The 27,654-nt window shown below is 38.7% G+C and overlaps 1 protein-coding gene across 1 annotated transcript; it reads left to right on the plus strand.

Moving 5' to 3' along the window:
• Positions 1–8,984: 8,984 nt before the first annotated feature.
• Positions 8,985–24,791, plus strand: ankk1 (ankyrin repeat and kinase domain containing 1). Its single transcript, XM_041798105.1, has 9 exons — positions 8,985–9,169; positions 9,507–9,789; positions 9,894–10,045; positions 11,014–11,063; positions 18,097–18,252; positions 19,415–19,536; positions 22,474–22,507; positions 22,880–23,120; positions 23,765–24,791. The coding sequence occupies exons 1-9, from the start codon at positions 8,985–8,987 to the stop codon at positions 24,789–24,791; spliced, it is 2,250 nt and encodes a 749-aa protein (XP_041654039.1).
• Positions 24,792–27,654: the final 2,863 nt, after the last annotated feature.

A 27,654-nucleotide genomic window follows, 5' to 3' on the forward strand; every position in this document is an offset into this window, starting at 1 on the left:
AGCAGGCATGTTTACATGGACCACTGTAATCAGAATAAATGCCTGATCAGAATGAAAAAGCTTCATATATACATTCCATTCGGTACTGCTGAGCTTGCTGCTTTGACAGGGGAAGCACCAGAAACATCAGAACTGTCTGCAGCACACGATAAAGGTCTATTTCTAAGTACAATAAAGTACAAATAAAGATCATTTTAAGTACGAACACGAGTGAGTATACAAACCAATGTTTTCACGTGGGGATGAGTTGAAAAACATTAGCGAGAGACCTGACGGTGTAAGCAGGGTTCCTTACTTTTATCCCAAAATACTTCAAGGTCGGAAAGCCGAGGGCCAGATATCGCATTTTTTCCACCCATTACACCATTAAAATGTCTTGGATTTTCAAAGATATAATCTAAACAGGACAAGCATAAATGTGCTATGTATCACAGCATTTTTTTTTTACGTGTTTAAACGTTTTCAGACTCATAGAGCTACAACCCTCACCTACTTAGTAAAAGCTTGACTTTAGCGCACGTATGAGCCCTACAGTCATTCTTCTGCATATCCGTTCTATCAGAATCCCCCTTACACCTGCATGCCTCATGAACTGACCCATCTCCGTGCGTAATTTTGGATGCCTTTTGGCGCTGCACCAAGTCATAGGACAGCCTGTGTACAGATTAGGATTAAATTTGTAGTTATAAAGAATTTTTTTTACAGTTACGAGAGGAATTTTTACCATTTGATGAGACCTGGAGTTAAACAGGATGCCCCATTTAACGTGAGTGATCGAGACCATAATGGCACTTCTTGTTGACATAAAATTATATCGTATGTAAATAAATTTAGTTGATATTAGTTTGTCATTAAAGATTTTTATAATAAGGGGTTAAATCAGGCGGACACTGAACTGAATCACTCACCAAAGTACAGTAAGGTACGATGTCTGCATTTGTGGCTGATGGACTGTTATGCAGGGAAAGTATTTGCTATCTTGACAGCAGCTCTTTTAATCCCCCACAGAGATAGAAGTTTGGTTTTAAAAGGCAAAAACCTCTGGCTCTGATATTTGTTAAGGCCTAGAGATGCAGAAAACTAGTCAGAGGTGCAGACAGTACTGGACTCTAGAGAGCGAATTGCAGCTGTGCACGGTGGTTAAATTCTTCATCTTGAAAAAAAAAAGAAAGAATTTAAAAAACATAAAAAGTAGACAAAATAAATTAATCTCCTTCAGTCTAAAAAATCATGCAGTCTGTATCAGTCTATTTTTTGACAGCATGTTTGCAGAGCTGAGAGGATGTGCTGCTGTGCGCTCTGCTGTGCCTCTTTTTATGATGTTCCTCCCTGCTCTAAAGAGAGTTCAATGTACCATAGGCTATTTAAATCATTTATTGCATCATATTACAACCTTTCCTTGCTGTAATTATAGATAGGTCATGATAAGTGAGTGGAAATTTGTATGTGAAATACATCAATAATGAAAATTAATATTAGAAAATATCCATCTTTTTCCCCAAACGTCTTGCGGGCCAGATGACGCCTGCTAGCACCAGACCTGGCCCGCTGGCCGTCATTTGGGGATGACTAGTGTAAGTCAGGCAGTTTGTTTACAGATGCATGGCAAATTGTCGGTAGATTTAACCAGTGGGACAATAAGGCGCATGTCAGAACATTTGTATTCAGATCAGATTGAGATCCCTGAGCACTAGTATCTGAATTGGATTGTATCTTCTAGTGTCCATGTGTACAGAGACGTTTTCATCTCTGATCCGAATGAATCTAATCTGATCGTGAAAAAAAGGCTCATGTAACAGCAGCTACTATCTCACCTCCAGAGATAAGATCATCTCTTTGAGGTTTTCTGGGATTTCTTTGTATTTTCTCTGTGTGTCAAGAATCTCATATGTTCTAAATTACCCGCCACTCCAGGATAGTTGTTTGTACTGGAAGCCGTTACCCAGCATTTTTGTTTCACTTGTCACACTAGTCTGGTGACAGTGGCATTCCTTTTATGAATCATTTACTCTGTCTTCCCTAGAGTTTAAGTTTCTTGTCATCTTGGCTGCAGTGGTTTTGGCCTCTGCTTTCTTGTTTTGTGTTTTCCCCCATTTCACGTAATCGTTCACTATTTTAGTTGTTATTATTGTTGGATAACTTTAAGATACATTGGTCCGCAATTGCGTCCCGCTTCCCACCTCCTGACATAATCAATATTTTTTTCTGTTTTTTGAAATGTCCCTGAAATCCAAACTTTGTGTCTTAACACAGTAGATATGATGAAATAAGGTTGCTGTAAACATGTGAAAACACTGAGATCTATGTGTGATTAATTTTTTTGATTTAGACCGTTAGAAAGTTTTTCCACCCCTTACTATACCTGGCTTGGTTTTATTTCAGCAGGGCGAATATAGCAGCCTACGTCAACGGTCACTATGAGGAATTACCCCGCCCCCCTGACACTACAATGCTATAAGCTCACCAAGCAGTTAATCTCAATACAGTCTGTTGTTAGCTGATGTCACTGCTTGCATTGACAGTTTACAGCCAGCTTGCTACATGCTGTGTTTTTATTCATTGTGAGGTAAATTTTTCAAATCTATCAGCCACGGTGGCCTACGTCATTCAAAGTGTCATAATAGAGAGATTGTACCAGAAAACAGTAAATTTAATACGCAGTGCATGCAATCCATGTCTGTCCCTCTCCAAGCAACCACAGTTCAATCCCTCTTCAGTGTTAGTGTTGCAATGCTAAAGTTTGTTAAAGACCCTTTAAAGTGAAATCCAAAGTTTTTGTCTAAACACACTAGATCTGTTGGAATATGGTTGCTGTAAATATGTGAAAACACTGAGATCTACAAGTGACAAAATTCTGGATTTAGACCATTAGAAACTTTTTGACCTCTATCCTGGCTTTATTTAATTTGGATGGGGCAAATATATGGGTTCATGATGTCACGAGACCAGTAGGGAATGACCCCGCCCCTCTAACACTACGATATAAAATCACAGAGCAGTTCATCTCAGTACAGTCAGTTATTAGCTGATGTCACTGCTTTTATTGAAAGTTAACAGGCTGTTAAATGCTGTTTTTTGTTCATTTAGAGGTAATGGTTCTCCTGAGTGGGCATGGTTCAGCTCATTCAACAGACATACCCACACCATCCTGTAGCAGATTTTACTGCCTCGTTTTCATGATTTTGAAGCGTTATTTTATAAAGAGATGTTTTTTGTTTGTTTGTTTGTTTGTTTGTTTTTCCAAAATTTGATTTAGGGATTCATAACACAGTGGCCTGTCATACAACAAACCTAAATGCAGATTCATTTTCACTTTACAGGGTCTTTGAAGTATATGGTGATAGCCTGTGAGAGTTTTATCATTGAAGACTTTAATTTTGAAGTGAAATGTCAGAAAACAGTGTTTTCAGCAGCAACTTAACAACAGAGACGTCTCATAAATGGGAAAGAGACGTAAGTCCAAAAGTAAGAAAAAAAAGGGATAATCTATCAAATCAATTTGCTTGTCTGCATATCATCTAACAATCAAACAATCAGTTTTTTGAATATTAAATGTTAAAAAACAAACAATTATAAACACTGACAGCATCTGTGGTCTTCTCTCCATTTACCTGCTCCGCTCACCTGGCTCACATGAACTGACCAAACCTCAGTCAGCTCTGCCTCCTTTTAAAGTAAAATAACCTAAACACGTTAGTACGAGTAACTCATGTAGGATTTAACAACAGCTTAAAGACAGAAAATTATAAATGAACCAGCAAAATGTATCTAAACAAATTAAACTTTTTTCTGTTATATAAAGTTATCAGAAGTTCTTAGATTTTGACTAACCATAGGGGGAGGGAATAGCTGTGACATGACATAAGAAAAGTTCTTGTGCTTTTATCTCTAACAATATAACAGTGAACAAAAAAATGATCAGAATGAAAATTTAAAGAATGTATCATTCCATCATCTGAATTGGAGCAAAACAAAGTAGCAATAGTTGTGAAAACACTGTCAAAGTTAGTGAGTATTTACAGCAATAACAGGTTTTAATGCAACTTTTGTTAGAAAATCATTCAAACACTGACTCATTTCATCTGCAGTATCTTCTACTGATTTATCATAGATCATTCTGCACACATCCTCTCATATTTTATCTAAAGTTGTTGTTTACAAATTTTAAGTTTAGAATGGCAGTGCTAATGCACCACGGAAATGTATACACCATGTGCCGTGTTTTCATTCAAATCCCTCAGACACACATTGCCTCCCTACTGCAAGAACCAGCAGATTTTTCAGAAGCAGAGAGGGGAATCCAATTAAAGTGGAATTATAAATATAAATTCATGCCTCTTTGAAAGATAAGCCTGAAAAAACAGCCACCTCTGAGTATAGAAGAGAAAAGATATAAAGAATGCTGTAGCTGCTCCCCTTAAGGCAAAGGCTACGTTATAGACAGAAATCCTAATGAAACACATTTACATGTACAGTTAAAGACAGACAGACAAAGACAGACATTCAGAACTGTCCCTGAGGTTTATGCACACAATTGTGAGATTGTGGTTAAGATTTTCGTCATGCACTCAGCAGGAAGCAGATTGAATCTAAATGTGCTTTGTGCAAGTAGGGGAGAAACCCAAGGGAGATGGCCCAAATATTATTAGAACTACTAGAGCTGTTGTGACCCACCACAGGAGCAATTTAAAGGGACATTTTTGTGTTTATCTTCAAATTGAAGCAAAACCTCTCATATCCCTTGATAAATTAAGACATAAATTGTTTGTGAGGTGATGAAATATGACTGACAAGCCCTTAAAACAGAACAGCAGGTGTGGGAAAAAGAAGGCAGGGGACGTCTTAGCTTTGTCTCTCTGTCTTTTTGATGAGCTCCTTTTTACCTAAGTTCTCTCTTAACCCAGGGAGTTGACAGAAGTTCTCACAAATTTCACCATGCTTTAATGAGGCAGAAAGATCTAATCCACAACTTCAAGGTAGAAGACAGTAAATGTCTCGACACCTGGGAACTGACGAGGTTATTTGTAAACCACAGTGTCTGCTCTACCAGGAAAGACTTTATGAGTTAGCTTGCAGCTTTGGAGCCATTTCCAGTGAGATAAATGTGTTGCATAAATTCCTTGTTTTATCTGATAACAGCAAAGAGAAACAGAGTGGTTCATGCAAATGAAGTAAAACCCTTCTTGTTTTCTGTAGAAAACAATAATCCTCTACATACAAATCAGAAACTTTTAATCCTGCTTTGTTTACTGTGTCCTCATGTCTTGAAGAGAATAGTGACAAACGGCAAGTTATTAAAATAAGAGAGATAAAGCCAGTTTAGTGCATTGTGTAAGTGCTATTTTACATAATAAATCCTTGATCTTCATGTGGCAAAGTCAGAAAAACACCAGCCTGTTAAAGTTTTCTATGATTAAGAACAACATTAAAGAAAATAAAAGAAAGTATTTGATTAAATCAGCCGGTTTATGGTTCACATCACTAAAAGACAGTAGTCCTGAAAGTGCACATTAATGAAAGTAATGCTGAAGTCTGTGCTCATTGGCCTTGGAATCTCTGCCTGGATAGTTTACCTTTCAATTACTGTGGTATCACAACTGATCAGAGGGAAACCAGCCAGAAGTTGAATTATCTCACAAACCACAGAGATCAGTTTCTCCCAGAAAGGAAACTCTCCTTACAATGAACAATGACCTTGAGTAGATGTGCCCTACAAGCAAGCAGAGACTTCGACCAAGCACATGGACCAAATTAGGCGAAAGAATTGCTGGAAAGGGATTTTAAGTCACTGTCTGATAAAGCCTGGATGGTGTGCATGCTTCCAATTGTTGTTTTGTAAGGTTAGCCAACAATCTGTTAGCCATAGCTTCATTTTCAAATTGGGGTGGGGGGTGGGGGGGTAGCACTTGATTTTAGTGGTCCCTTATGACCTAATAATTTCAGAGTAATAAGTAGCAATTATCTAGTAAATTCTCAAGAATGTGGTGATTACCAAGTAATAAGCTGGCTTTTTACCAACCAAGTGTGCCACAAAGTTCTTTTAGTCCAATGGGGTGCAGGAGCTGCCGTTTAGTGCTAGATGCAATGCACATGGCGTACAGAGGTTTTTTTAATTTAATTTTTAAATGCTTAACATCAGCAGTGATACCACCAATCATTTACAGGAGACTAGTGCAGGGTCTGGAATTGGGAGGCTCATTCTACCGCTGGGGACATTAGCGGATAAGAGTCTGGCTAAGTTCATGGTGTTCTCAAAAGAGCGGTGGCTTCCCCCCAAGAGTGTCTGGCTGCAGACCTCGAGCAAACCTCTATGCTGCTCGAGGTCTGCAGCCAGACGCCTTCAGCTTTGTCTTGCAAGTGGAAAGGGACTCCGCAGATGTATGATGTAGTTTGGTAATTCATTCCACAATCGAGGGACAACAACAATCACGGGCAAGAAGGAGTGTAGACCTGAATGAGGGATTCCAGATAAACAGAAATAGTTGTAGATACTGCTTTGTAAGGAATGATTATATTTTTCAGTTGGATGCGAGATGCAACAGGAAACCAGTGAAGAGAAATGAATAGTGGAGTCACATGTGCTGCCATGGGTCGATTAAAGACCAGATGTGCTGCTAACTGGAAAATGTATTCATCATGGGCCAATCAGAGCGACAAGACAAAGCAAGGTTGTAAGCATGCACAGCTTCAGGAAGCTGGATAGGCAAATGCTACTGTATATATCAACAGTGGAGCATGATGTGGATAAAACCTAAACCAATCAGGGGAAGAGTGAAAACCTCTTCTCTGCCACAGGGAGCTTACAGTGTGGCTCTTTGCTCTTCATCATATAAAGAAATGTGGTCCAGTTCTGACAGATGTGGAGTTGGGCATATCCATCGGCTTTGTAAGGTTAACATGCTGTTGTGTAGGTCATGTGTAGAGGTTTAAATCTTCATGTAGGGAGGACTGCCAGTAAAGAGTTGCAGTCATCAGTGCGCAGTATTACAAGAGCCTGTACCAGGAGCTGTGTCGCATGCTCTGTCAGGTAGGGTCTGGTCCTCTTGATGTTGCACAGGCTATATCGCCAAGACCAAACAATCGAGGCCACATGAAACTTGAATGTTAGCTGGCCATCAATCATGACCTTATACTTTTTAATAATGATTCAGTTATTTATCATTAATTATCATGTAAGTCCTTGTAATATCAAGGCAAATCTCTGGTGATTAGGTGGTATTTTACCCTAACCCTCTAACCTTAGTCTAACTCTAACCCACGCTAAATTAAAGTGAGTCTGTCCTGGATTATTTTCAAGTAATATTTAGGGCAAGGGTTAGGGTAAGCTACCTGCTAATTACCAGAGAATTGCCACAATATTACAAGGAATTGCTTGATAATTAATATGTAATGACTAAGTAAATAATTCTATAATACTTCCATATTTTCAAGTTATTACTTGGCAAAATACCAGTTCATTACAAGGTAATTCCCACATTATTCTTAATAAATTACTTGATATTACACTTATTACTATAGAATTACCAGGTAATTAAAAATCAAACATTACCCAAGGGGTATTTTCAGCTGTAGGGCTAATTTGATCAGTGAGTCTCTTTTTAAAGTTTTAAGAAAAAGTCTTTCTCATTGTGTTTTTTTTATTTATTGTATTTTTTATTTTTATTAATTTATTTATTTATTATCATGATGAATGGATTAAAATGGCTACATAACTAAGAGTGCAACTTAATGGTTTTTAAGGGGGGCTAAGCTAAACTAAACTAAGCTAGCTATCCGTTAGCTGGGCCTTTTCCCCCCAAACTTTACTGGAACAACAACATCTAGCTGTGGCTTCATGTTCTAAAATTAGAGTAAGATTATATCACATATCTAACCTTATTTTGTGTTTAGAGTTTAAGATAAAAAAAAAATGCCTCAGTAGGAATGAGCTCTTCACACTATCTCTTCTTTAAAGGGATATTTCTGTATTTTTTAAATATACATTTTCAGATTTTTTTTTTATGCCTTTATTGACAGAGGAGGGCAGAATAGGGAGAGAATAGGGGGAGACACGAGGCAAAGTGGCTACAGGCTGGACTTGAACCCAGGCGTGGGGTGCGACCTAACCACTAGACCATCTGTGATCTGTATTTCTGTAGTTTTGAAGTTGGGTTGTATAAGGTACGTGGCAATAGTAGTTAAATTAGTCATAGAACTTAAAGTCTGTGTTGCCCCTACAAGGAGAGGGGCGGATTCCAACTGTTAACCATTTTATTTATCTAAAAAAGGCGTTTAAAGTAGCAGTACAAGCAGTTCTTTAAACATGTAAGTATGTTTCATTTTGGTGTTTTCTTATGTTGAATCAGTACTTAGTCTCTCTGTCTTGTGTACTGTTGTGTGGGAGTGCTTGGTTTGGATAAACTCACACATTCATATTCAGACCGTAATGCAATAAGAAAGCCATTTGTCAAACTGCAGGCTGCTGGGCCATCACTCTGGAGCTGCTGGAGGTTAAGTGCCTTATTAAAGTGCAGTTTGGTAAAAGTGGATGCTTCATTAGGCGGCGATTTTCTGTTCCTACACAACAAAATTGCAATGGCCCTTTCTTTGATTCTACCAGCATATTGTTGGTGCTGGATAAATATTGCTCAGTTTTCTTTCAGATGGATATGGGTCAGTCTCAGTGCTGTGAGGTAAGAGTTAACTACATGCCTAGACTGAAAGCTCAGTTGGCAGAATAAAAACCGGCTTTACTACATTGCAGTGCAAACAAGTTCAGCGTCTTGGCTCCTCCCACTGATCCAAGTGAAACCAAGTATGAATGTAACTCTCTCACACTGTCAGCTAACACTGATCGAATGTGTAACTATGTTGTATAACTTTCTCTCTCCTTGCATGAGACTCAAGCTCCTGCCGTGCCACTGATCGATGCTGATCCGGAGGATAAACCCTCTTTATGTGCAGGATTAATCATTCAGCGTGTTGAGGGGGGTTGTGTCAGACTCATGGATTGCCTTGATGGATCCCCCGGGGACTTCAGGAACTTCAAGAAGGATGACTTTGAGGCAGACTGGATTAAAGTGGCAGAAAGCAGATTTGGTCAGGTGTACCAGGTCAAACTCAAGATGTGGCGGCTACAGTGTGCATTGAAAAGCTTTGACACAACACTGTGTGCAGACAACTTTTACAGGTAAAGGCAATCTTGTAAATTGAACATTCTGGATGTCAGTCCAAAACTGCTGTATAAGCTTAGAACTATGTCTAGGTTTTGTATTGGTTTGGGTTCATGTCTCTTGGTTGGTGAGTTTTTTAATAGTCTTGGAGGCAGTGAAGCTGAAAGCACCGCTTAAACTGACTTTAAGGACAAACAAAGCACCCTGTAGTAAGGCACTACCTAGTAACTTAGCAACAAAGAATGCCATCACAACATCTCAGCTGTTACTGTTCAATAAGTGTTGCAGCATTCAAAGCAGACACTATCCTTTCATAAAACCCACCCAGGCTCACTATTATTTTTCCCATCACAGGAGAACAATAGAGGAGGCATCGAACGTTGCCAGAGTGAAATTCAAGTACATCCTGCCCATCTACGGACTGTGCAGCGAAGCGACAGCCGTGGTGATGGAGTACATGAGTAATGGGTCGCTGAACAATCTCCTTTCAAGTCACACCTTGATGTGGCCAAAGAAGTTCCAGATGATTCATGAAACATCTATGGGCATGAATTTCCTCCACAGCATGAAACCTCCAATCCTCCACCTCAACCTCAAGACATCCAATATCCTGCTTGATGATCATCTGCATGTCAAGGTCGGTGAAGATTGCACATGCTCATTGTGATCTTTGATATGTCTGTGCTCTGCAGAGTGTTAAATACGAATCTTGTACTACTCTAGAATTCTTTTCCCTCAAAGATTTCAGATTTTGGTTTAATCCACTGGAAGGAGGGCATGAGCAAGAAGTTGTTCATGGAGAATTTGACAGCGAGAGGGAACATAAGTTACATTCCTCCAGAGACCTTCACTCAGAGCGCTGATCCTCCAGGAACTGAATTTGATGTTTACAGGTGACTTGCCAAGGGCACTTCTGAAATGACACCATTAAAGTGACTCCTTTTTTCCTAGTTCAGTGTAAAATCCACAGTTCACACTTTATGGCCTTGCCTCCTGCTGTATTTATTCCAACTATGACATACGTTGCATTTTAGTCAAGGCTGATGCATTCTCACTGACTCTACATTAAAAGTTAAGCATTTTTTTTATAAAGCCAAACAAACACCATCATTTAAAGGAATGTTTCAGTATTTCTGAAGTTGTATTGTATGAGGTACTTGGTGATAGTAAGGCCATGAACCTCAAGATAGGCTTTATAAAACCACAGACGGGTATAGTTGCTCTGCATAATTTAGTGAGTTTTAGGTAAAAATGGCCAAAAAACAGTCTCCCATCTTCTGAGCTTGACTGCTTACATTCTACTCTATGCGCAGCTGGAGGCTCGGAGGCACAGGGACCATCTGCAAATTCAATACCGAGAAAAATGTGAAAAAAAAAAATTAGTTTCTTCACTCTGGATAGTACAAAAGGAATATTAAACAAAGTCTCTTATTGTTGATAAATCAGCAGGCAGTTCTGTGCTTCTAATAAGAATTTTGTGACACATTTAACTTCTCAAAGTGATTTTATTTAAAATGTTTTAGATTTAAATCTTTTCAAAACTATATAAACGCATATTTTTCCAGACCACAAAATGTAGTATTTAAATAACAGGAGTTTATTTCTGCATCAGATGGTTTTATTGACAAACACCTTCTTTGGGCTGTTTGTGTATGTAAAAATTAGTTAGTTGAAATTTCTTCTGGAGGTTAATGGCACTATTCTCACTAAGTACCATATACAATCTAACTTTAAAAATGCTGAAATAGCTCTTTAATCTGTGCTGTATGAATAATTTGAGACTGCAAAATATATCCATAATTTCAGGATATGCATTTGAAAATATTAAGATGAAATCCCCCCCTCTCTGCTTTATCCACAGCTTTGGAATCGTGATCTGGGAGATTCTGACACAGCAGAAACCATACACAGGTAGGAATTTATTCAGATATGCACATGACTTAAAGCTTTTTTACAGACCCATTTTAATATAATAAAACTATAGAAAAGTTAAAGAAAGATTCAAAATTAAATACTCCACTATTGCAGCATGGTAAATTTAATACAAACAAACATAGTCTTGGATTTTCAAAACTGTCGAAAGAAAACGTTTTAAGAGGATTTCTTCAAAAGTTTGCTGATGGTAAGCAGAGGCTGGTCCAGTGTTGCTCTAAGCCAGATGTAAATGCCACTTCTTTGTTGCAATGTAGCAAACAAGAAACAACAGTTGTGTTTTTAACATTAGGTTTTGGTTTGTGTTCATTTGTGACCGCATATGAGCAGTTTCTCAAAGCCAAGGAAGGATCCTCAAACAGCTGTTTTGGTCAGCCCTACTATGGCACTGTCTGTATACTGGCTGACTCACTAACTCACTCAGCCTACTTCCAAAGGCCTAACATAACAGAGTTGCGTTTGCTTGGACTGAGTGCTGGTAGTGATGGCTGCCTCCCCTGTGTTAACTAGGCTCCAGTTAACATCATGTATGGCTCATACATGCAGAGTTGCTTTGTGGACAGGGTTTACTTATGCTGAAAGCCCTGTTATGGCTACCTCCACTGCTCTAAATACTCAGATACAGCTTTAGCCTCTGTTTCACCAGAACTGGGCCACATTGCTGTACACTGAAAAAAATAAAACATTGTTTAAACTTTTAAAAAATGGAGTAATCAAACACACGAAAGTCATTTGTTTTTAAATCAGATAAATTTGTTAACTTCATAGAAACTACGTTTGAAGGTTGAGCAAATCTAATTATTTTAAATTGTCCTAAACTAAAAATAAATGTTTCCTTTATCACCCAATGTAAATATTCCACTCATTTGAACTTAAAATATTGAAGTTCATACAACCATTTTATAAAGGTTGGAGAAATGTATTTTTTAGGTTGTTTCAATTAAGAAATAGTATTTTTTTTATTTTAAATGTAAAGTAAATAAAGTTAAATTTTCTAAAAATGCTCTTTATAGGGAATACTGCACACAGTAACACATAACACATTTTACTTTTTTGTTCCACTGCTTAACATCGTTTTACATATTTGAAGATGAAGAGTCTCCTTCAGCTGAAGACAAATAACAAACACTCCAGTATAGGACTGTTGCATGTCTAAAAACCCCTCTGTTTCAGCTCTTCTCAGAACAAGCCGTTTCTGTATCTGTGGCTTTAAGTGTTAATAAGCTGTCTGACTCCACCCCTGACCACACCCCTTTCAGGAAATGGATGTGGCACTTCTGATGTTACAATGTTACAGACACTTTATCCAAAGTTGAGGACCTAACTGGAATTTGAACCATCAATCTCCCAGATAAAAGTCAGCAGGGTGACCCACTGAGCTATCCAGCATCTCAGCTAGAGGAGGATCAGGAGAGGAGTGCGGAATTTTCCTATAAGTGGGGAGGGCCAACCAAACCTGGGGGCGGGGCTAACTCCCCACATGAGGTCATGAGGGAAAATCTAAGAACGGCTTGTTTCAGCACACATTTTCTGAAAGGTGGAGAGAGAGAGGGTGGAAGGGGATATATTTTTCTGGTATTTGAGGGGATTGTGGACAGGCCAAGGGCACACATTTTTGTTAGAAATGCCTGTAAAAGTAATTTTTAACATAATATGTCATTTTTAAAACACTGCAGTGAAATTGCATCCATGTAAGAACAAGAACATCTCAGAAAGTGAGAAGCTGACAGTCTCTGAACTTGGGCTGACATATTTGTAACTTCTGCAGTGAAACCTCAGCCATAAGTGCAACCGCTTTAGAGGTAGGTGGTTAGTCTCTGAACATGGACAGACATGTAATTACAGCTGTGAAAATACATCAATGCATGCAATTTAAGTGCAGCATCCTTCAACCTTTTTCCAAGGACTCCTTTACAAATTTAAAGGTGAATCCCAGTCTTTTAGGATACTTCAGGTTGAGTGTGTACACAAGCCTGAAGAACATTACAAAGACTGTGCAAACAAGGGTAACTCAGCCAGGACCTCTGTTCCTTAACTATCTTAATGTCTTTAGGGGGATGGTGTGGATCCCCTTTTCCAATGATGCAAATCGCCACGGTTGCCTGCTCCAGTTCTCCATCCTCATTTTCCTGCAAAAAGACAAAAAAACCCAAAACAAAACAAACAAACAAACAAACAAAAAAACAATATGTACACGTCTTTTTGTCTTTATTCTCTCTATTTCTGCATGCACAGGCCTCTGAACACAGCTTTACATAATGTGTTACAATCATTACATTCCAAGCTCCAAGTACTCTAAACTTCAAAGTTTGAATAGGTGAAAATCAAAAAAATGTTCACGCCATGTTCAGTTAAAAATCTTTGATTGAGTGAGACATGCCCTTACTTGATATTCTTTGATCAGGTGCTCAACAGGTTCACCCAGGTAGATCAGCAGACTTCAGGATGCATTTTCTTGTTAACATGTCCACAGTCTAAATAAGAACATTTACTATGAATTAAAATGAAAAATGCAAAAACTATTCAGTGATCAGTGTTTCCCCTTAGCAACTGCTGACAGCAATTTGAGGCTATATTAAGAGAACATCATCACCATTGAGAAGAGGTAACACTTATACGAGTTTTATCTGCTGTCAGACTTGCCTGGCACTGAAAAGCCACTACTTCATGTTACTTGGACTAGTGTTGCATGGTACAATATTAGATATGTACTGCAACATGAAGCTTTTAAAAATTGTACAATACCCCATGTTATTAGTACAGGTATTTAGAGAATGATAGCGTTTTAATAGGAGACCACTAATGCACAACTCATTCACAATTACTTTGTCCAAAATCTGCTAGATCCTGGTGGTCTTCTGTTTCACAACTCCCCCTTTGCTCCTGATGACCTCCAGCAGTTTGGGGGACTGCTTCTCCAATTGTTCCAGGAATTTTGCTTCCAAGGGAACTGCTGTGATTCGCAGGAACTCAGCACTGATCTAGAAAATGAAAACAGCAGAGTATGCAAAGAGAAGGTTGATTGATAATTAATGATCATCTGACAAGTATAAAAAGGTTGATAAAACAGGGTTAGATTTAAAGAATTTTAAACTGTTCTCAAACATGAATCTACCAATATAAAGGCTCCCTCAGGGCAGCTACGAATTAAAACATAGAACATTAAATTCAACATTTTTGCCCAGCCCCAGTTAAGAGAGTGGTCTAGTTATCACAAGTTTCTTGATGATTGTTAACAGAACTTACCACAAGCAGTGACTTTTGACAGGAGCTTTCAAATCAGTTGCAATGCAGAAAAACAAATGGTTGGCAGCTGCTTCCCTGGAGCTGAAAGAGAAGCAGTTCTTTAGTTTTTAATTAGACACATCAGTGTGTTTGACAAACATTAGCAAAACAACAACAAGATAAGCCTGAGCTGCAACTTTACATCTATGAGCTTGCATCAATTCTCCCAACAACATAACTTCAATAAATAAAGCTATGTTTCATCTCTTATCTCCCACTGTCTAGTTCAGGGGTCTGCAACCCTCACCATCAAAAGAGCTGTTTTTGCAGCGTTCCCATCAAATAAAAACCAATCTGGAGCCACAAAACCTATTTGACCCCTAAAATGACAATAAAATTACATAAAAATTTAAATATATTCATAGTTTGAGAACTAGTCCATATTTGTTGCATTTATGGAATTATAGCACTACGATGGTAAAACTGTTAATTATTCAAACAGGTTGTGACTGGTAAAGGACATTAAACCATGCTTTTAAATGAATTTTTTTCAGTGAAACATTTATTTTTCCACAGGATGAAAAACATGAGGTTAATATACACTACACATTTTTTACATGTTTTAACCAACAGCATAGAATATTGATGTGTAAATTTATAATCAAAGCTCATTATGCTAAAGTATTTTGCTATTTGATGAAAGGAAATTTTTTCAACCATAGAAAAATATTGGCATGTTCTTTGTCTCACTCTTACACATAAAAAAACACTTTTTAAAAAACATTTTAGTCAATTATACTGGGACTGGGGCATGATAATTAATAGATAAAGAGCTTACATTAGATGTCATAATAATTCATTATGTTTTCACCTCTTAGTAGACCATGACTTAGTTTCTACTTCCAGTCTGTTTCGACATGGCTTTCCAATCATGGCGGTGAGCTTGTCCCGTTTACTCCGCTGTTAACTGTCAGCTTGGATGTCGCAGTAGTAGCGCTGCTGTTTATTCCGACCTGGACCGCTGTTCCTCTATCCAGTGCTCAGAACCACATCGACAGCTTGTCTGATGCAGAGCAGAGCTTTTTTGCCCTGTTCTTGTAGTGTTGTGTCCCTAGGCTGGGACTGACCTGACGCTTTTGTCTGAACCAGACAGCGCGTCTAAATCCAAACAAGCGCAGAGAGCAACACTGAAAGCCTTCTATGACAGAAAAAATGTTCTGTCTCCACTCCTGGTCTGTGTTGGCTTTCAGACATAGACTGTAGAAAGAATTGGACAAACCCCGTGTGATGTCAGTCGTCTGCTTACAATAGGTGGGCCAAAACGGCTTTTGAAGCCCATTCGTAGAGGCTTCCATATTGAAATCGCGGTCTCAGCTGAACGTAACGCCTGCCCACTAAGAGCGACTTCCTGTCAGCCCGGTTGACAGGAATGGTGCCTCTGCCTGCCGAGCTATCTGTCAATCAAATGAGACATGCCAATCAGGTTTCATCCTAAATATCAGCCAAACGATCGTGGTACAAAAAATATTCATCCCCCGTACAGTGGGAGCACAAGAAGACACTAGTTAATGAGACATGTTTGGTGTTTTGAACCAGGCTGTAAACCAGTTTATTTTGTGTCTCAGAACCGGCTGTTTAACATATGTGCAGACGGAACTTCGGGTTTTCCTGCAGACAGCCTCAAGCGGACAGTGGCAGTATAGCAATTTTTGGCACTTCTGCATTGGCTTCATTTTTTAGGACCGGAGGTTGCCTCTTGCTTTCAGATCATGGCAGTGGGCTTGTCCCGTTTTACTCTGGTGTTAGCTGTTAGCTTGGATGTCGCAGTAGGACCGCTGCTGTTTACTCTGACCTAGGCACTGTTCTTATTGAAATCAGGGCACAAAGCCACAGCGACAGCTTGTCTTGTGCAGAGGAGGGCTTTTTTCTCTTTTTCTGTAGTGTTGTCTTCCATTCGTGCAGTAATAGCAAAGAATACAGAGAGTGTCAGCTGAGTCAATGAGTGTCTGTGCTTAACCAACCAGATGTGATAGAACAAAAGCAGGAGGGGAGGGGGGGGATGACGTTGCTCAGGTTTCATCTCCTCACACACAGAAGGAGCCAGACAAAGAGAGGGCAACATGTAGCTTTTTACATTTCAGTTACCACTTACTATACCTTCGGCTAAAAATAATAAACTACTAACAATCATGACAACATCACTCACATTTCAGTCAGGCATTTCAACAGGCATCCCAGATAGTTGCGGTCAGCCGTATACTAGGTTTTTACCTGGTCTTGTTGAAGGATACTACGTCATCCACTGCCATCGGAGGACTGTGCCACTCTCGAGAATCCTTGAATTTTTTCCAAGGACTGAGTCCTTTAAACAGAGAATCTCCAAGGATGTGCGTGTATCCTCCGCGCGCAGGAATTACCCACAATCCAATGAGCATTGTTTTCCTTCTCTTAAAAAATGAATAAATAGCATAATATCAGGAGGAAGCCAGGTGCTAGTGTGCTCAATACACTTTTAAATTTCATGTTTCCACCGTGAATATGTTGTCATAATTATATCATATCATCAAAGTAAAGCTGGACGGTTAAAAGTAGCGCCATATAATATGATTATATTATAGATTATATTGTATGATTATACTAAATAATCAATATGATTAAACAATCATATTATTATATATATAATGATTATATGATGATGTGATAGCTTATTAGATGGTGCCGGGTAAAACTTGTGAAAGTTGTTGTTAGTACCCCTCCCATTTTGATTTCTGCCACCCAGTGTATGTGGGCACTGTGTATATAAGAGTTGCCAGGGAGGACTCTGGCCTCGCCTCCAAGGGTCCTGACTTGGGCAGATCCTTCCCACAGAGGAAGGATGCTGAACTTAAAGAAGGAGCAATGGTTTCATATGTTAAAGATGGTGGACTTAGAACAAAGAAGGCTCCTTGGCATGGTTGAAGTGTTTACAAACTCAGTATAGTGACGTCACCACACAGAAAACCAGCGGCCAGAATTTGATTTTGACAGCAGTCATGAGTATTTGTATATGTGAAGGCACTGTAATGGATATAAATGGACACAGCAAAGTAAATCAACCACACATAAGTAGAGACAATAAGACTACTAAAGCAGTTTTCACACAGCTTCAGCTATTTGATCAAATGCACTGATCAAATCTCCTTACTTGCAATTATGGTGTGCGATTACAGTCTGGTGCACAACTGGGTCCAGAAATGAGCATAGGTCAGTCTGTTCTCCATATATTTTTTCTTGTACATTTCACTGCCCCTGGCACAGTACAACTCTTGGCAATTGCCTGGTTTGCCCATGGCATATTGTTCAGAAGAATAAAGGCATTCACTGGTGACATGATAAAGAAACTCAAATTTGAAAATGTAATTTTGAGAGGCTATTCGATACAAAAGTATACCTCCAACTACAGCATGACTTAGCTTAAAATCTCCTAAAGGCAAACAGCAAGCCTACTTTTGGTTTGCAAAAGCTACCTACCTGCACCTGTTTGGCTCAGTTATGACACTTTCACGTTTTACCCATCTCCACAAATGACAAAGCATGAACTCCAAACTGTACCAGTAAAAAAACACAGGTGAACATGTTGAGTTGACGAATGTTATCAATGAAAGCTCTGCATATTTCAGCCTAGTTCCCCTCTGGCAAACATTCACAGTGTGTTGAAACAGCTGAACCTGCTGTGCTGCTCTGGTTTCTGCTGTGTGAATCAATCTGTATTGAACTTTGTGTTTGACATCTGTTTCCATGGCCCCAGGGTGGAGTATGACCACGGTGCTGTTACAAGTGTCGGATGGCAAGAGACCCTCTCTGGAGCTGGTACCTGAACCAAGACCTCCTGAGTGTGATCAGATGATCCGCATCATGGCACTGTGCTGGAAGCAGGACCCCAGGAGCCGACCACACTTCTCAGGTATGCAAGTAAAAAAAAATGTTGTGGATTTTAATCTCATAAAGCTTCCAGATCCATCATATAACATAGAAATATTGCATACATTACGTAAAATACCTAAACATGCAAATAAAATCTGGTTAAAAAACACAAATCACAAAGAGATAATTTACAGTGCAGGAAGAGCCAGAAAAAAAATCCTTCACTTATTAATGTAAAAAATGTTAAGTGTGATGGTGTCATAGCAACAAGGACTGGCCAACACTGCACCACTACACAAAGAAGGAATCGATCTAGGAGCTGGATTGTGAATAAGAGGTGAGTAACAAGGGCCTCAGTGAAGACGTCATCCCTTGGTAACCACAAGTGTACAATCTTTAGCACTCATCAGTCCAGCCCAGACTTGTTATAATGATAGGGAGTCAAATTTGCACTCTAGATTTTTTGCAGCTGAAACATGCTTTGCCACACTGGGGCTGCTATGAATAGCTACACTACAATGGCTACACTTAGGCTACGTTCACACTGCAGTTAAAAGTGACCTGAATCTGATTTTTTTGCTCACATGAGACTCGTATCTGATTTTTTTTCTGATAGTGTGAACAGCGCAAGTGACATTGAATCTGACCTTTTCAAATCAGAATCAGGCCACTTTCGAATGTGGTTCAAAATCAGAAACATATCTGATCTTTTGGAAGTTGACTGCAGTGTGAACAGGCAAACAAAAAAATCAGATCTGAGAAAAGATCAGAATTGAGCATTAAGGCCTGCAGTGTGAATGTAGCCTTAGACTTGTGTGTAATCATTAAGAAAACTGTCAATGACTAGCATTATAGTAAAATAGAGCACATCATCTTGCATAAGTAATGGCGATTTTTACACGCCTGCACAAAGAGGACTGGGTCACTTTTGCTCTGACAACCACTCATGGCTGTAGAAGGACAAATTATGGTCATGTTTATTCATAAACAGCAGCTTGTTCAATTTGTGATGATCACAGATAATCTGTTTTTATCTGTAATTTTGTGATAGAAATTGCTCTTAAATTATGGATGACATTTAATTTTCTGCAGTGCTTTAATAAGTAGAAGACTGGCAGCTTTGCAGTTAGGAGTGCAGGAGTATGCCTGTTTGAAGAGGTAATTCTGAACACTTCTTTCCCTGATCGCTGCTTTGTTTGCAGACACAGTGAGGAGAACTGAGGCTCTGAGTGAAGTCCTGAAGATCCCTGGACCGATAACAGTTTCAAATAGTGACAGCAGACTGAAATCAGATTATCCATGGCTGCTTTCACCGATAAATAAGGTAAAGTACATTCAGTGCCTCATGCTCTTTATTTGAACTTTTCTGTCTCAGCCTTGGGCTCACAGTTACAATAAAGGGGAGAATCATTCATCAATCACAGACACTTCAGACTGTTTGAGTTCATTGTTGAATTGAATGTACCATAACTTTATACACCTGCTTGTGACTGCTTGTGTTCTTTATGAATTTTCCTTTTTCCTGCGTTTTATTATGTCTTATTTATATTTTGTTGATCCCATGTAGTCTAAACCAGATCAGAGTCAGTTTTTCGCATTAATGCACAGCATATCAGTATGTATGAGTTACCCTGCAAGTCCCTTTGATTTGATTTGTTCAATTTCCATTTTGATTACACCCTGGTCCTTCCATTGAGAAATAAGAAAAGTTTTAAGTGCAAAACATCAGGTAGGATTGCATGTAAGGCACAGCTTTGAAATGATAATTTGATGCTGCTTTAAACTTACTTTAACTGATTTCTTTGCAACTTAGAAGTAGCAGAAAAATAATTCAAAATCATACTGTTTCATTTTTGTCATGCACAGCTGTTATAATGAATTCATCTATTTTCTCCTTCAGGCAGAAGAGTACAAAATTACTATTCATTAAGTGAGATGATTTAAGGCATGTCATGAATTTAAAATCACTGTTTAATTTTTGTTGTTATTTTTGTACTCTACCAACACCTGAGTGAAATAACCAGCTATATGATTACTAAATACTGACAGGTGTGTCTAAAAAAATAAAATATCATGAAAATTTCATGTTTTTTCCCCTGTGATGTAATTCAAGATGTGGAACTTCCATATATTCTAGATTAATCTTCTACAAAGTGAAATATTCCAATACTTTTTTGTTTTAATCTTTGTTTTTAGAGCTTACTGCTCACAAAAATAAAAATTCCACTATCCCCAAAAACAGAATAACAGAAGAACAAGACATCAGTCCAAAAAAGAATTATGATACAGAAATGTTTGTCTTCTGGAAATTTATGCTCATATATGCATTCAGTACACATTACTGCATCTATGTGACACTGCACTGCTGGGGTGTTATGAAGCGCCGGTTGCTCTCATAGCCTCCAGCTCATCAGTATGGGTGAGTCTGGTGTCTCTCATCTTCTTTTTTGACATTTCCCCAGAGATTCCCTCGGGAGTTCAGGTCAGTTGGCTGGCCAATCAAACACAGTGATACCATAGTCAGCAAACCTGGAAGTTTAGGCTTTAGTCTACAGACCCAGACTGAGAGACCATTTAGAGGCTCAGGAAACATTTGCAGGTGTTTTCAGTTCACTAGATGATTAGAGTGTGATACCATTAGTTTACAACATTAAACTTTTTCACTAAATTCTGATTTTATGAGAAATTGAATTTGTTTTTTATGAACTCTAAGCCAAAATCATTACAGTCAACAAAAGAAAAACTTTAAATATTTCAATCCATGTGTAATGAATCTCTATAATCCATGAGTTTTATGTTTTTAACCAGGCTACTGAAATTAACAATTCCACAACGATATTCTGATTTATTAAGATGCACCTGTATGTTATGTACTGAGCTGAACAGCGTCTCTCTCATTTTGTCAGAAATGTGCTTTTATAGGACATATTGATGTAGTATTTAGAAACTAAACCTTCGATTAAAGTGAAGACTCAGTCCAAGATGACAAGTGAACCATATTGATTTGTTGTTTTCAATTGAGCTGGTTCTATGTCCTTGTACACAAATAAATTAATATTTTTGAAAATGGATGGATGGCTGTTGAAACGCAAGCCAGATCAGGGCTTATTTGTACCAAACCATGCCAAACTTCAACTCCAATAATGTTATTTGACCCAAACAGGGCAATTCATTGTGCAGAAGTGGGGAGCATAAAACACACTAGGCACATGAAATACTGGTAGCATATAAAAAAGAAAAAAACAGGAGTACATAAAAACATGTAAGAACACAAAAAATACACATGTGAGCACATGAGCACAAAGTACATGAAACACATTTAGAAAAGAATAAAAGTCCAACAGGGAATTAATTAATCACACTCGGCTTTCTCTAGACAAAAGAATAGTCCTGAAGCAGCAGAAAAAAGGAAAGGGCACATTGCTAGATTTAGCCTTGTTGCACACACTTTGTTGTGCATATCCTTAAGAGGATCCTGGATCACACAAATTATTCGACAACAAACTTTTACTACTCTTTATACTATTTCTGTTTTTAATGTTCAGGGTTTGAAACCAACAGATAAAAGAAAATTTGAGCACCAGCTCAATAAAGATGAGCCAGTGCTCACTGTACCGAACCAAATCAGACCACTTGTTAGAAATGCACCTATGGCGGTTTTAATACAATGCTAATATTAGCATCGTAGCATGCTCATATTATACCTCCAACAGTGGTAAAGTAAAGCTTAGGCTCAAGGGGAAGATGATGCTTTTACAATAAGTTAAAAACTGGTGGTTGATCAAAGTAATCCAGGTATTTTCCCATTGGTATCATGGCTATGAATCAAATTTTGTTGTGTTTTTAGTGCTAGTCAATTATGCAGCTTGGTGCTGATAGGTTTGAGTTGTAACACTTGCATTAAACAGTGACAATACCGTTCAAACAATAATGATAACATCCAAACTTTAGAAGAAGTATTTGAGGTGTATTTTGATTTTAAAGTTTGGCATGTGTCCCGTCTGTTAACATGGAGGAGGCATACTGTGCAGCATAGAAAGCCAGCAAGGGGAGCTCTAAATATTTAAGTGTTATCAAAGAGCATTTTTTTTATAATCTGTGTTAATATAGTGTATCCATTTTTTGACAACAGTTGTCATTCACATCTTTTAACATTTATGCTCACACACTGATCTATACATGCACATGTTAACCATCTGTGATGGTTTATGCCATGGCTAATAACATTTGTAGCATTTCCTCTCTTTCTTTTCACTTTCAGATTGCTTTGCCTGTGCTGGCTGACCTTCCCTCAGGTAAACACATGGGTGGAAAGAACTGAAAATTATGTTCAGTGCAGTACAAAGCCTGGAGGGCTGACATTTAAAAGTGCTATTTACAGTGCCGTCACATTGTTAATATTAGCTTCAGTTCTGAGAGGCAGAGTCAGTTACTAGCAGAAGGGATGCTCAGTTACTTCACAGGACTTAAATTATCAATTTTTAAATACGTGTGAGGGTTCATACATTTGCTAGATGTTTTAGCAGTTTTAACTCAGTCAGCTGTTACTGACTGAGGTAAAACTGTACATGCTGTAATAACACAGGGAGACTCACTGTTCTATTAATTTCTATAACACACTATCCTCACTGTTCTATTATTGAATGCCCCTTGTTCTCATTTTGCAGATGACCAACATGCTGAGAGCAAAATTCTCTCTCTGCTCACCAAAAAGGATTTTGGCAGTTTCAGACAGTCTGTCAGTAGAGAACACATACACGCACAGTTTTCTGAGGATAAAAGTCTCCTCCACTACACGGTGGCCAGCGGGGATGCAGAGAGTGTGGAGCATGTGCTAAATCTAGGTGCTGAAGTCAACTGCACTACTGTCAGAGGATACACTCCTCTTATTGTTGCTGTTCTGCAAAGGTTTGTACCAAGAAATGTTAATATCTTGTTTAGTAAAACTGACAAGTAGAAAAGTAGCTTGTGCATGCAGGTGTTTTTTGCATAAAGTCCACACTTGAAAGGTCACCAAGACTTTCTAAATTTAAATATGTTCTCTTATGTAGATGAGGCGTTTCACTCCGGTCTCTTGTTTGTCTTTTAAAATGGGGGAAGAGCACAGAGAGGGAGAGCAGAGAGAGCAACAGAGAAAAAAAAATACAAAAAAGAAAACTGATGTGAAGCATGAAAACTGCACAAACTCTCATGGAGTAAGCTGGTCAAAGATGTAGTTTCTGATGTGAAATAAATCTAGAATTTTCCCAGCTCCCCTCTTTGTTTATACTAATAATTGTGGATATAACAAGAAACCTAAATGAATTGGGTCACAAATGCTCCTAGCTGCTTCAATGGTGCATCATTTTAGAGCATAATGAACTCATTAAAACAAACCAAATATTGAATGCACTGCAACAGTCTTATATTTGAGTTAAAACAAAATAAGCAATAAGTTGTTGATGGTTAAGCCTATGCAGCCTCACTGTTTGTGCCGCTGAGTTTAAAGACAGATGAAAGGGTTTCTGCTGTTTGAAGATTTTCCCCGACTGAATAAAACTTCTTCTCTCTAGGTTTCATGACATCATCTCTTTGTTGCTGGACCACGGTGCAACTGCAGACCTTGGAGATGAGGACCAGTGGACTGCGCTCCACTTTGCTGCTCAGAGTGGCGATGACAGGGCGGTCCGCCTCCTCTTGGATAAAGGAGCTGCGGCGGATGCCCGGGAAAAAGCTGGTTGGATGCCCCTCCACCTGGCCTGCCAGAACGGCCATGAAACAGTGGTGCGCCTGCTGCTTTCACGGCTGTCGGAGGAAGCAGTTGGAGAACGGGAAGCACATGGGAGGACGCCGCTCCATCTTGCCTCCGCCTACGGACATCTGAGCATTGCCAAGCTCCTCCTCTACCAGGGAGCAGATCCCAATGCTTCAGACTGCTCTCTGTCCACCGCTCTGCACTTAGCAGCCGCTGAGGGCCAGAACAGGTTAGTCCGACAGTTACTGAAGAGCGGAGTAAATCCTGATGGTGCAGATAGCAGAGGATTCACCCCGCTCCACCTGGCTGCTCAGAGAGGCCACACGGGCATATGCAGGCAGCTGTTGTCAAACGGGGCCAGCACAGACGCCATGACCCTGCAAGGCTGGACTCCCATACACCTGGCGGCCCTGAGGGGACATGAAGCCACGGTGGTCCAGCTGGAAAGTCAGGGTGCTAATGTGAATGCTAGAGGTGAGAATGAATGGACCCCGCTCCACCTGGCCTGCCACCAGAGTAAGCCTGAGGTGGTGGCAAAGCTCCTGGCAGCCAGAGCAGACCCTAATGTGGAGGACAGTGAGGGATGGATGCCTTTACACATAGCATGTACCAGCATGAGTTTCCAAAGTGTCCTTTATTTAATATCACATCATGCAGATGTGAATGCTCTAAACTCAGGGAAGGCCTCACCTTTACACCTGGCTGCTCAGCATGGCAGTGCTCCTATCATTAAGGCTCTGCTGCTGAATGGAGCAGACCAGACTCTGCAGGACGCTTCAGGATCCACAGCTCTGGATGTGGCCAAAAGAAGTGAGAAATGGGATGTAGTGAAGTTACTGACATAGATTTGATAAAACCAGTCAAACATAAATGGAAATCTTTTTTTGTATTGAGATTTTTAAGAACTGCTTTAAAAGTATTCAGAGAGATTGTTTGTATTTCAAGCTCCTCAGAGGGAGATTTACAGGTTACGAAACAGATTTGAAATCATACTGATCACATCTTAATGAGCCACAAATGACTGAGACCATCAGCCTCAAGACTGACAATTTCTGTAAAGTTACAGTATATTTAATGCCTGATACCTCTGATTGAAGGTCAGGCCCATTATGCAAGCATGCAGGAATATACCTTTGCTGAGGATTGCTGCAGGGTACGATACCTGCATGATTATATACACATGTTTATACACTCTCAACATGTTTCAGGTCAGTCAGTCCCAGTGACACATCAAGTGCCTACCATAATCAAATGAAATATCTTCTGATCTTTGATGTTGTTGGGATTTATGCTGCTAGATTCTTGTTATTGTTAAAATATTTATAGTTATCATAATTCTTGATAAAAACAAATAAAATTGTTAATCAAGATTTATAGGGCACCGCACTGAAAAAAGGGAACAACAATCAAAAGGGGCAAAGATCTGTCTCAGAATTAAGATTTTAAACAAACGTATTATTATTATTTAATGAATCTTAAATAAATAGAAATATTTAAATAAATAAATAGAAAGAGTGAGATTGTACATGACCCTTTCAACCAGCTGATAATTTAAATGTATGCACAAAAATAACAGACAGCTTCCCTTTAAATATATAATAAAACTTAAATAACAAATCAGCATCAATGAGAATCAACAACAAACAACAACAAATAACGATTATAAAACTAAACTACAAAAACAAACTAATTACAAAACTAAGCAGTGTGATAAATGTGTGAGTGATAGTATAAGAGAGAGAGGGAGCGAGGATGGCTGACATTCTTAAAATTGCCGACTTGAACAAAGAAGACAATATGGCTGTACTACATTTATTTTACAAATGTGGTTTTAAAGATGGTGGACTGTGAAAAAAAATGGAGAAAGAAATTTAAGCCCTCAGCTACAATCTCAGTATAGTAAATTCACCTCACAGAAATGTAGCTGCAGAACTTTGATTCTAATGTCAGTGACTAGTATTTGTGTAGGTGAAGGCACTGTACTGGATATAAATGGATACAGCAAAGTAAGTCAACAACACGTAAGTAAAGAAAATGAAACAAATGCATTTTTCAACAAATGCACATGAAATGCTTCCTACAGTAGTTCTGCCCAAATACTGCCTCCTATTTGTTATCACAGTATGTGGTAAGAGTGTGATGTCCAACTAGGTCTGGGTCAGTCCATTAATGTTCCTTCCCAGTTCCAGCAAGTTAAAAAGTCTTATGAAGTCAAGATTCAGCTTTAGGACAAAAACAGGGCTTGCATCGCCATTTTGAGGTGGGAAGAGTTTTGTGTACTTCTTTGAATATTTGTAGGCTTTCTGCAGCATGTCTGTCCAGATAGCATCAAAGGAAGAAAAAATAACTCTTTGTCCTCGAGCATCCAGTGGCTGACTATGCCAAACTTTTAGGTAAAGCTGTGAACACCAAGCAGCACAATAGAAGAGAGCTGGTCTGTTGTTGGGTAGGCTGTGGTGTGGCCCATGGAGAGAGGTCAAAGGGGCTTTAATTAAACTGTGGACCCCCTACTGTTTCCACTCAGGTCTCCTCCTATTAGAAAAAAGAGTGACATGCTGCAAGGGCTACTGGGAAGCTGAGTCCCTGAAAAATTCCTACAAACCTACCATGATTCAGGTTTCAAAAACTGCCATGTGGGCTGAATCTTTCTTTCATATATGGCTGGTCCCAAGGATATCCTAAAAAATGAAGTTAACAATGATAGACCAGAAGCTTGTCTTGACATTGCATATGTCCAAAATATCCTTACTTTGAACAAAATAAACATTCCTCACTGTGCATAAATAAATTTTTACAAACACAGCTTAAAATATTTTAACCTATTTTTGATTGTTTTTATTCACTCAAATAATAGGTAAGTAATTAAAAGGAAGTTATACTTATTGATTAAGAAGGCATCACATTATTACAAATACGAAAAAACTGCATAAGGTTATGGACCACCGTGATTCATGAATATTCACTAACTTGGAAGCAGTTTGTAGTTTCTTGCCATAATGTCTAACAGTCATTTTCTGCTGAGCCATCATTTCATCCTATAAATCAGTTAAAGGTCACTGAAATCTGCACAGTGAAAGTTCCTCACAGGAGCTTTAATCAGTTTCAGAAAAGATGAACAATTATACTTCATCATTCAGTTTTGAATACAAAAACAATGTGTTTACAAAACAATTTGTTTTTATAAAAGCTCCTTTTTATTTATGTCTTTGCAAATTATCACAACTGAAATTGCATAAAATGGCTATTTCTTATTTGAATTAATGAAATTAATCTCCCTCAATCTAACTCTGACTGTAATGACATTGTAAGCGGACATACTAAATAAGTGTCTGCCTTATTATGACTCTGAATCTTGCTTTTGTCTAATAAATAAAGGCACAAATGTCTGTACAATTCTAGAGGGGAAAATGAGAGTGAGCCAATGCCTTGGGGTCAGAATGAGGTGAAGTACCCTATGAGGACAAAACAAAAATTGATTCTATTCTTTGAATCACCTTTCCTGCTCCTTCTGTGTGCTCTCCTGGAATTAAAGCTGCTGCCACAACTGGATGAAAATGAAAAATAAAAAAATGCTCCTCTAATGACTTATTGAGTTCTTTATTTGATTGAACCTGTCAGCCTTTATGAAGGTTTTATATGTCTGATAAGCTAGTAAAAATATTGACGACTGTAGAAATACTGGATCACCCTTATTGGCATTAATTCTTT

This window comes from Cheilinus undulatus, linkage group 2, assembly GCF_018320785.1.
Source record: "Cheilinus undulatus linkage group 2, ASM1832078v1, whole genome shotgun sequence".
NCBI lineage: Eukaryota > Metazoa > Chordata > Actinopteri > Labriformes > Labridae > Cheilinus > Cheilinus undulatus.

Coding starts and splice junctions, on each gene's coding strand:
- ankk1 (XM_041798105.1), top strand. CDS start 8,985: ATGGATTGCCTTGATGGATCCCCCGGGGACTTCAGGAACTTCAAGAAG. Junction 9,170..9,506: donor TGTGCAGACAACTTTTACAG/GTAAAGGCAATC, acceptor TTCCCATCACAG/GAGAACAATAGAGGAGGCAT. Junction 23,121..23,764: donor ATTGTTGCTGTTCTGCAAAG/GTTTGTACCAAG, acceptor TCTTCTCTCTAG/GTTTCATGACATCATCTCTT.